The sequence below is a fragment of the Taudactylus pleione genome, unplaced genomic scaffold, assembly GCF_031769625.1.
Source record: "Taudactylus pleione unplaced genomic scaffold, aTauple2 ptg000334l, whole genome shotgun sequence".
Classification (NCBI taxonomy): domain Eukaryota; kingdom Metazoa; phylum Chordata; class Amphibia; order Anura; family Myobatrachidae; genus Taudactylus; species Taudactylus pleione.
This window is the reverse complement of record NW_028284735.1, coordinates 6,337,722-6,349,116: the sequence shown is the minus strand read 5'-3', so window position 1 is coordinate 6,349,116 and position 11,395 is coordinate 6,337,722. Positions and strand designations below refer to the sequence as shown.

The 11,395-nt window shown below is 44.4% G+C and overlaps 1 protein-coding gene across 1 annotated transcript; it reads right to left on the bottom strand.

Annotated features, from left to right (window-relative positions):
* Positions 1–2,474: 2,474 nt before the first annotated feature.
* On the bottom strand, positions 2,475–11,173 carry LOC148508944 (uncharacterized; the record flags this gene model as incomplete). Its single annotated transcript, XM_088443794.1, has 4 exons — positions 11,007–11,173; positions 5,562–5,658; positions 5,391–5,470; positions 2,475–2,611 (listed from the first exon to the last, which is right to left on the bottom strand). Coding segments are annotated over exons 1-4 (344 nt in total), but the record flags the coding sequence as incomplete, so codon positions are not given.
* Between the last annotated feature and the right edge of the window lie 222 nt (positions 11,174–11,395).

The window sequence follows — 11,395 nt, the reverse complement described above, 5'->3', positions numbered from 1 at the left end:
GGTTTTCACTAGGCTATACAGCATTGGTCGATGAAGGTTTAAGGTGGTATCCAATTAGCCCCGAACATTGTTTGGGCGCTAATGGATAGTGCGAACGTTGAAAAACAAAGATTTTCGCTGATTATTCCCGTTATTTTGACTGAAATAATAGGATGGGGTAAAAAAAACATTTGCAAAAAAATAGGACAATTCTCCTGAAAACACATAGGACCCGCAATAAAGACCTATGTGTCTTCACCATTTAGGGGGTGAAAAAAAACAGCACTTATCATGGACTATTCTTTGGGACACATCAGGCCCAGAAAAATACCCACGATAAGTGCCGATGTCGGGTGGCACTTCGGGGCTAACCGAATAGCCCCACCGTGATCAAATAGCAGCGCTACTTAAGCGCTGCTAATTGGATACCCTCCAAAGTGTACAAACCATTCATCTGTGACAAAAGAGAGCCAAGCAGTGACTATTTTAGTCTAATATTACACCAAGCTGAAGCAGAGTAGCTGCCCATAAAACGAGAGCCAATCAGAGCTAGCAATGTGCCCTGTTGCTTAGCAGTAGCCTAGAGAGGGGAGGGAGCCAGGGAGTGAGAATTAGCATCTAACAAACCCATGAAGATGCCCTGATGCAGGCACAGTAGCCAGAAGGAGCCAGAGGAGGCATAGCTATCACAAATTTATTAAAATCAACCAAACATCGGAACACGATCAAATGATTTTCATTTGATGGTGGCAAACATTTAACCGCCACCATCAAATGGTACAAACAATACCATCGGAAGAAAAAACATTGATGTTTGTAACCATTGGAATCCAGTGACCATCCCTATGTTAAACCTGCAGGCGGACTCCAGCCACCACTCCTCCACCATGAAGTGCTCCCTCTCCAGTGTGATTCAGGGGGCTGTGGTGACATGGCGTAGGTTGTTAGGAGATGCAGGGGGCTGTGGTGAGATACAAGGGCCTGTGGTGAGAAGCAAGGGACTGTTGTGAAATGCACCAGTAGTGAGAAGCAGGAGGCAGTTGTGAGATACAGGGGGCAGGAGTAAGGATGAGACGCAGGGGGCTGTGGTGAGATGCAGGGGGCTGTGGTGAGATGCAGGGGGCTGTGGTGAGATGCAGGGGGCTGTGGTGAGATGCAGGGGGCTGTGGTGAGATGCAGGGGGCAGGAGTAAGGATGAGATGCAGGGGGCTGTGGTGACATGGCGTAGATAATGAGATGCAGGGGGCTGTGGTGAGATGCAGGGGGCAGGAGTAAGGATGAGACCCAGTGGGCTGTGGTGAGATGCAGGGGGCTGTGGTGAGATGCAGTGGGCTGTGGTGAGATGCAGGGGGCTGTGGTGAGATGCAGGAGTAAGGATGAGATGCAGGAGTAAGGATGAGATGCAGGGGGCTGTGGTGAGATGCAGGGGGCAGGAGTAAGGATGAGATGCAGGGGGCTGTGGTGAGATGCAGGGGGCAGGAGTAAAGATGAGACGCAGTGGGCTGTGGTGAGATGCAGGGGGCTGTGGTGAGATGCAGGGGTCAGGAGTAAGGATGAGATGCAGGGCGCAGTGGTGACATGGCGTAGATAATGAGATGCAGGGGGCTGTGGCGAGATGCAGGGGGCTGTGGTGAGATGCAGGGGGCAGGAGTAAGGATGAGATGCAGTGGGCTGTGGTGAGATGCAGGGGGCTGTGGTGACATGGCGTAGATTATGAGATGCAGGGGGCTGTGGTGAGATGCAGGGGGCAGGAGTAAGGATGAGACCCAGTGGGCTGTGGTGAGATGCAGGGGGCAGGAGTAAGGATGAGATGCAGGGGGCTGTGGTGAGATGCAGGGGACAGGAGTAAGGATGAGACGCAGTGGGCTGTGGTGAGATGCAGGGGGCAGGAGTAAGGATGAGACGCAGTGGGCTGTGGTGAGATGCAGGGGGCTGTGGTGAGATGCAGGGGGGCAGTGGTGACATGGCGTAGATTATGAGATGCAGGGGGCTGTGGCGAGATGCAGGGGGCTGTGGCGAGATGCAGGGGGCAGGAGTAAGGATGAGACACAGTGGGCTGTGGTGAGATGCAGGGGGCTGTGGTGAGATGCAGGGGGCAGGAGTAAGGATGAGACGCAGTGGGCTGTGGTGAGATGCAGGGGGCAGGAGTAAGGATGAGATGCAGGGGGCTGTGGTGACATGGCGTAGATTATGAGATGCAGGGGGCTGTGGCGAGATGACATTGCTCCCATGCAAAGGCGGTACAGGTCACTAATCTGTAATAAAAATGATGACATTGAGGAATAATATATTTTACTTGTTATCGTGCTGATAAAATACTTGGTGGTAAGCAAATGTGATGTTGCTAAATGATGGTAGTATCTATATATAATATATTTTCCTTTTAAAAGTAACTCTAGACTAACAAGTAACACTCCCCTTTTGAGGACATTAATGCTTGTCTGGTTTTTAGGAATCATTTACACAATATTATTACAAAGTATTTCTTCTCTCACCCCACATTTGAGGTGCCATTCTCTTCATCATCATCGTCATCATCTTCCTCATCTTCATCATCGTCATCCTCTTCTGAGTCCTCTGTATCCTCATCCTCACTGAATTCCTGGCGAGGTGCACCGGGAATTTTCTTTTTCTTTCAAATGTACACAAAATTAGTATTACTGCGATATTGACTTGCTCCTTATTGAGCTGACAAATCAAACAACCCAGTTTCTGACATATTTGGAAAAAAAAGGCAAGATAATGGTCGGCATAATAAACTTTGGAAATATTAAAACACCCACACGTGGAAAGTATAATAAATTTAAAAAAATGAGCAAATCATCTTCTCGTCTGACTATTTCTCTGTAGAACGCCGTGGCAGCCCTGACTAATGGGTTACTTCCCCGCTACTGACATATACAGGAAACCATGGAGGATATATCACCGGATTCTTCCTTACCTTCCTCGTCTTAAGTGACTTCCCAGGTGATAACTGATAAATATATAGACACTTACAATAGAGGGATATACTGGGCTGCCAGGGAGTTCTTTAAAGAAAGTAAATTATCAGGTGAGATCTATCTCTTTCAGACTCCATGGCAGCCCTGACTAATGGGACCTGCCAAAGCAATAATCATGGAAGAGCATATGAATCAATCAAGTACTTAAACACATCTGTGTACAAAACATTTATTGATCAAAAACATTAAGTTCCCAAATTGCATCTCTTCAGTTATGCCAACATCATGATAATGTTTATAGAACATGTGTAGAGAAGACCAGACTGCTGACTTGCACGTGTTCAGTTGATGCCTGAGCTCAATGAACCCAAGAAGTTTTGGGACTTAAAGGTCTTCGCTCTTACAGGCCTCAGCAATTACTTTCACCTATTCATCTTGCAAGGGGACCTTATGCGGGAGCCTGATCTTGCTGTCTAGCAGTGCCTTACCTTGTCCTGGCAGCTGCAGCGGGTCCAGAGTCTTCTTCCAGGTCACGGGGTCACATGAGGATCAATTCCGACAGCAATGTCTCAGCATTCCGGTGAGTATTTTCCCAGCTATCCCTGCCTCTAACCATATCCCTACCCCTAGAGCTAACCCCCCCCCAATCTTATGAAGTTGACATTATGAATGATGAAACGGTTACTGTCTACCTTTTGATAGGATACCTGTTCAGAGATCACAACTCCCTCTTCCTGTAGTTTTCAAATGTAGTATTCAAATCTTATTGCTGGTATTTTGCAGTGCACTGAGGGAAAACTTTTCTTTTTTTCTTGTCCAGATTAACCCCCTCCCTTTCATGCACCTCTGAAAGACCATTAGGATGATCTGAGCAGCTACTATTCTATTTTACTAGACTCAGAGTACAAATGGAAAAATATAAGCCTAACTAAACTAATCTAATTATTAGCTCGCTCTTAACAGATTAGGGTTTCCCTTGACCTAGTGTCCATGCTGTAGGGTTAGATGCAGTTCTGCATTACCGGCATGCTGACGTTATGTAACGTCAGCACCAGTCGTCTACGTGCCATGTCATTTCCAGGAGCTCTAATCTACTATTGTCTGAACGGCGAGTCCCCCTGTTTCATCAGCGGGCCACCTCAGAGGCAGTGACACAGAGAGCCTCTGGACAATTCACAGTCCATAACGCTCGGAATATCTACTGAGAAGACATAAAAAGAAAAAAAAATGCAAGGAAGGTAAAGAGGAGTCCAGCAATATTCATTTATGAGACATGAACTTGTTTCCTGTTTATCTGAGTAGAAGAGGATTTAACCTATTAGTCAGGGCTGCCATGGAGTCCAAAATCCAATTCTGGAGATATGCAATTTGGTAATAATATACTTTAAGTTATTGATCAATAAATGATTTGTACACAGATTTGGGATATAGTCAGTATCCCGGTAGTCAGAATCCTGACGTTCATCTCAATACCGGCTCCGGAATCCTGACATTCATCTCAATACCAGCTCCGACATCCCGACTATCACAATCCCGAAGGGGAGTATTGGGGTTAGGGTTAGACACCAGGGGGAGGGTTCGGCTGTGGGAGAGGTCGGTTAGCGTTAGGCCTGTCGGAGGGAACGGTTATGGATTTTGACAGTCATGATTCTGGAGCCGGCAGTGTGAGCGTTTTGATTCTGACTGCCGGGTTTCAGTACTTGGTTGATTCATATGCACCCCGCTTTCCCCCCTAGGGCTGCCACAGAGTCTGAAAACAAAAAAAAAAAATTAAAATTGTGTTCTCCTCTGATAATTTATTTGCTTAATAGAACTCCATTGCAGCACAATATTTCCCTTCCTTGCATGTGCTTATATAGGTTTCAGTAACAGCTTGGAAAGTCAATTAAAACAATGAAGTTGAGGAGAAGTCCAGTTATATATCTTCCAGGAGTGTGGGTGTTTTTTCCAATCTCTCTCAGTAGAGTAGTATTTAACCCACTAGCTGGAGCTGCCATGCAGTCTGAAAACATTTATTTCCAGTTTCAGACCAAAACTTTTTCAGCATCTTGTAAATGTGATTCTAAAACAAATTATTAATCCATCTACTAATAACATTGCATTTTACTCTTACTGTTATATCCATTTAAAGCCAATCAGAGGCCATAGACTCATGAAAGGACCCTTCTGGGAGAAAGAACACTAAAGTAAATAATAGCTCTCCTTACACAGTGTTCTCCACAAAAATCCCCCAAAGCCAGAGGGCACCACGTGGCAGATGGGAAGCGGATGGGAGCGCAGTCAGTGGGTGGTCGAACCCCATCACAGGAAGCAAGCAGCAGCACTTTTGGGGTTGAACTTGCATGTGTCCTTATTTATAAAATCAGGGATGCTGGGAGGCAAAGCTTAAGCCTCTATAAATGGACAAATGGTTGGAAAAGAAGCATTTCAAGATAAAGTAAAATGGCAGAACAATGTCAATGAGATTACCGTGGTCCTTTCATCATCCTCACTGCTTAAGTTTGGGTCTGCCATTCTTTTCACTCTGTGAGATGTAAGTTTAGAAGGAACTAATAAAGGAACAAAAATACATAACATTGAAATATGTAATAAAGCCAATGCTCTGAAAGCTACATTCTCATTGTGTAGGAGTCTTCTCACCTGGTTTCCTTGGAGTTGGAGAGTGAACGCTACCAACCTCCTCAGAGTCATTTATCTCCAGGCTTTCGTCATATGGCTGGTTCTGTACTAACCGTGTCTGGAATGAGTATGATGAAACTATCAGGTCACATTGACAATCAATGTAAAAAACATAAAAAGAGTTGTATTAACTGCACACACCAATAGGAACGTCAGCCCTCTATGTAATATATACTACAACAACCAATAAACATAGAAGACCATCCTGAAGCTACAATCATGTGATTTTAATGCCAAAGCTACTAGATAAAATTTATCAAACAAGAAAAACACCTCAGTTGGGAAGTCATTATGTACTTTCATACAGTAGGGAAATTAGAATATCAAACATTAATAGATTCTAATATTCCTTATAGGAGAAGGCACAAACACTGAAGTGCCAAAAGTCATGGGATAGATGGCTAGTATCATTTAGGACCCCCTCTAGCCTGGCGAAGTGCAGTAGCTCGACGTGGCTTTGATTCAACAAGTGGACAGAAGTCCTCTGGAGAGGTTGACCCATGCCATCTGGATAGCTTCCCACAGCTCCCTGATATTTGCACAGTCATGGCCAAAAGTTGAGAATGACACAAGTATTGGTTTTCACAAAGTTTGCTGCTTCAGTGTTTTTAGACCTTTTTGTCAGATGTTACTATGGTATACTAAAGTAAAATTACAAGCATTTCATAAGTGTCGAAGGTTTTTATTGACAATTACATTAAGTTTATGCAGAGTGTCAATATTTGCAGTTTGACCCTTCTTTTTCAAGACCTCTGCAATTCGCCCTGGCATGCTGTCAACCAAATTCTGGGCCACATACTGACTGATAGCCGCCCATTCTTGCCTAATCAATGCTTGGAGTGTGTCAGAATTTGTGGGGTTTTGTTTGTCCACCCGCCTCTTGAGGATTGACCACAAGTTCTCAATGGAATTAAGGTCTGGGGAGTTTCCTGGCCATGGACCCAAAATTTTGATGTTTTGTTCTCAAGCCACGTAGTTATCACTTTTGCCTTATGGCAAGGTGCACCATCATGCTGGAAAAGGTATTGTTCATTACCAAACTGTTCTTGGATGGTTGGGAGAAGTTGCTCTTGGAGGATGTTTTGGTACCATTCTTTATTCATGGCTGTGTTTTAAGGCAACATTGTGAGTGAGCCCGCTCCCTTGGCTGAGAAGCAACCCCACACATGAATGGTCTCAGGATGCTTTACTGTTGGCATGACACAGGATGAAGACTTTTGGAGGATGGCCAGGTGTCAAGAAGGGCAGCAAAGAAGCCAAAACTGATACAGAAAGACTTGTGTAGTACTCTATGGCATTCAAATATACCAGGAATACATGATAAAATAATCACAAATAATTGAATATATATAGTATACAATTCCACAGTTTAAATGACTCCCAGGAGTACAAAAATAAAAATCAACAATAATGCACATCAAAATTGAAAAACATAAAAAACAATCAACTCCTTCATATATTGTAGATCAGGCATGTCAAACTCAAAATACCAACCGGGCCGAATATTCAAGGTCTAAGAGTGTGCGGGCCGCAACAAAAAAGGTTTATTATTAATAAAACCTAATGCAGTGCCCCCTGTAGTAGTGCCCCTTATGCAATTCTACCCTGTATTATAGCCCCTTTTGCAATGCCCCCTGAATTTGTGCCCATTATGCAATGCCCTAGTAGTACCCAGTATGCAGTGCCCCAGTGAAGCCCCTTATGTTGTGCCCCCAGTAATGTCCTTAGTAATGCCCCTTATGCAGAGCCCCAGTAAAGTCCTTAGTAGTTCCCCTTATGCAGATCCCCCAGTAAAGCCCCTTTATACAAAGCCCCCAGTAGTGCCCTTTTATGCAGAGCCCCCAGTAATGCCCCTTTATGCAGAGCCCCCAGTAATGCCCTTAGTAGTGCCCCCATTAATGCCCCTTATGCAGAGCCCCCAGTAATGCCCCTTATGCAGAGCCCCCAATAATGTCCCTTTATGCAGAGCCCCCAGTAATGCCCCTTATGCTGTGCCTCCTCCCAATATAGAAAAGGCCCCCACTCACCTGTCTGTGCAGTACTTACCTTTCTTTATGACGGCCGCTGGTCACCGCTCCAGTCCTCGCCGTCCCGCGTAGATGCTGTCACTGACTGGATCTAATTAGATCCAGAGCAGCAGGCGCAGGCTCTGCTTGTCGCGGGTGACATGGGTGACGTCACCCGCGTGCTGCATTACTGGGAACGCTGGCCTCTGAAGTGATCAGAGGTTTCTGATCGCTTCAGAGACCCAGCGTTGCCAGCCTGGTAAGTAAACACTGCCCGATTGGAGCTGTGCTCCAATCGTGGCAGAGGTGTGGGCCACATATTATATATATGTGAGCCTACACTGTGGGGCCGCAGAAATTGTTTATTCGGGCCACATGTTTGACATGCCTGTTGTAGATGGTTGCACTGTTAGCAATAAATGCACTGATACTTTGCAAGTGAACTCAAAGAGAACAAAGTAGCAATATTAATGATAACAATCCAGGAGCATAAAAAAAGGTAACGGAAAGAAAAAAAAAGTCAACCTTTACTTAGATCTCCATGAGTGCTAAGCGCACTTGATGGACATAATGTGCTAGTATAATCAATTAAGTCTCTGGACTCCGTTTTACTGAATGCTGAAGTAGTGGATTCACAGCTATGAAAGAGTAAAAATAAATAAAAATCCAAATGTCCTCACTTGTACTCACTGGCTATTGGTGCCCGGCTCGAGCATAGTGGCTGGCGGCAGGTAGGAACCTGTCCTAGTGGCTCACGCAGCCGTGTAACCTCCCTGGGGAGACAAGAACTCACACCCAGTGGCAAGCAAGAAGGCCGTGCCGCTTCAGTAACAGTCTGTATCATCGGGCAGGAAACCCGTGTTAGTTGGAGCTGGCGGCAAATAGACCTCAAACAGATGTTCATGTAGTTGAAAAGCCTCGCTCACAGGATGACAAAGCATGGCTGGAATCCTGGCATACAGTGACAGTGCTCCAGCCTACCAAGCCAAGTTGGGAGGCGCATCCAGTGGGACACCGATGAACGTTGTTTCAATCCAGAGCAATAAAGTGAATATAGCGCAGTGCAGCAGAAACGCGTTTCTCCGTATACCACAGCTTTTTCAAGAAGCAGGTGCATCCAAATAGAGCACGTTTTGGTACCATTCTTTATTCATGGCTGTGTTTTAAGGCAAAATTGTGAGTGAGCCCACTCCCTTGGCTGAGAAGCAATCCCACACATGAATGGTCTCAGGATGCTTTACTGTTGGCATGACACAGGATGAAGAGTTTTGGAGGATGGACAGGTGCCAAGAAGGGCAGCAAAGAAGCCACACTGATTTGGCAAGAATGGGCGGCCATCAGTCAGTATGTGGCCCAGAAGTTGATTGACAACATGTCAAGGGGGCGAATTGCAGAGGTCTTGAAAAAGAAGGGACAACACTGCAAATATTGATTCTTTGCATAAACTTAATGTAATTGTCAATAAAAGCCTCTGACACTTATGAAATGCTTGTAATTTTACTTCAGTATACCATAGTAACATCTGACATAAAAGGTCTAAAAACACTGAAGCAGCAAACTTTGTGAAAACCAATACTTGAGTCCCATCTGTCGGGCAACCACTATCATGCCCCATTTGAACTCTGATAATTCATGTTGCCTTGCCATGAGCAGCTTAGCCGTTCTTCAAACAGACTCACAAGATTTAAGATTACAACTGATGCAGGTCTGGGCATTTCCATGATGTCAGTACGGTGATGCCACCTACCATTACCTTACATATTGCTATCCCATGACTTTTGGCACTTCAGTATATATGTATGTCATATATGAATTAACAAAGAAAACCATAGCTTTTGATTTATTATTAACACTTAATAACACCTTAGCCTCTCACAGGTCTGCTGCCCTGGGGTGGCTGGCCTTTGTCAGATTTTTGGGGTCCCGCGCCCCAGAATTATTAGGGAACTCCAGTAAGCAAAGAAGCCGTGACGTGGCCTGGAGGCTTTGCCATATTTTTGCAAATATATGCAACTGAGATCTCCGAATAATCTACCACCATGTAGTTTCTTATTGCTGATATCATTCCAAGTGCTGAGGGATACCCTTTACTGTTTCTTGTATAGAATAACCCCTCCCTTTCATGCACCCAAGTAATATATTACTAGAGTGATTGAGCAGCTTCCAATATGTACTGCTGCTTCAAACAGACTAACAAGATTTCAGAGTATAACTGATGCAGGTCTGGGCATTTCCATGATGTCATAATACAGTGACGCCACCTACCATTACATAATGCTATCCCATGACTTTTGGCACTTCAGTGTATATGTATGACATATATGATTAAACAATTAACAAAGAAAACCACACTGCATGAAGACATAAATCTCCCGTAGCTGAATCCTGACTAATTCATTTTCTAATAATTGATGAAGGAATGACCCAGTGGCCAGTGTATATTTTTCAGAAGACACTAAAATATAATGTACATTCAGCACGATGTTCTATTTCTTCAATTAATGGAATATTGAAATTCATGAAAAACAACAAAATATGCAACATACAGAAGTTCTACCAATATTAAACACCCAAATGCATATAAAAAAAAAACAAGAAAAGGCTAATGTAGTAGCTCCATCTATGATATCAGATAGCCATTTTATTATAATATTTAAGTATGTCAATTTGCAAATTTTTTGGGGACAAATAATATACTGTCGGTGGCAGCACTCTGAGAAGAGTAGACTAGATGGGTCAAGTGGTTTTTATCTGCTGTCAAATTCAATTTTCCTGATGGTGCATACACACGGTCAGATAACCAGGACAATATAAAAGAAAACGATCAATCATTTATATCGTCCATTTTGTAGCCCCTTCCAACGAACAAACTACCATCGATGCGCGGGCACGGATGGTCGATACAGACTATCGCCCGTGATTGCAGGCCAAGCTGGTTGATATCAACCAGGGTAGCCTGTTTACTATCAACGATCGTAAGGTCGTTATAGTTGTTGGGGGTGCATATAGTAGTTTCTAATGGTGAATACACACGGTTGGATAACCAGGAGGTTAGATCAGAATACAGTGCACCGGCGGCTGGCTTATAAAAAGATCACAAATTTACCAACTAGCCGGGCTGCAGGGGGGCAGGTTGGTGGGCCCCTACACGCTTCGCGCCCTTCGGCAACTGCCCAACGGAAGAGATGGCCCTGTCTAGTGTCTAAAAAGATATCTAACAACATAAATCACAACTTATAAGTGTGTTATTCACTATAAACGAAAGGTTATACCTCATATACTATGTAACTATAATAAACACTGTGCTAAGATCATAATTTTTATCACTTTATCCCCCCAACATTACATCCATCCATGTAACCCCTGGGGGCACATTAGCTAGTTAAGCCCATGCAGTTACCTGCAGCCCCTCTGCATGTACCTCCTCCATTGCTGCCACCTCTAACTGACTGGAACAAATTCCCCGGCAGCCGTTACCTCGGGTACACGGTTCTAGCTTCTGCTGCCTCCCGCAGACCAAACGTCACTATGGAAACTGCGAGGACTTCCGACAAGCAGGAGCTCTTCCGTTGTAAATGGTATTTTCAGCTACTCACTTCCGCCCTTACTTGTGAACTGCACGATATACCCTTTTGCCCTCACTTTGAGATAGTTTATTTTTCCGCCCTTAACAAATAAAATTAGACTACATAACGCAAAGCATGACATAACGTCCTGACATACCGTATTATCCGCCCTTAACAAATAAAGTTAGACTACATAACGCAAAGCATGACATAACATCCTGAC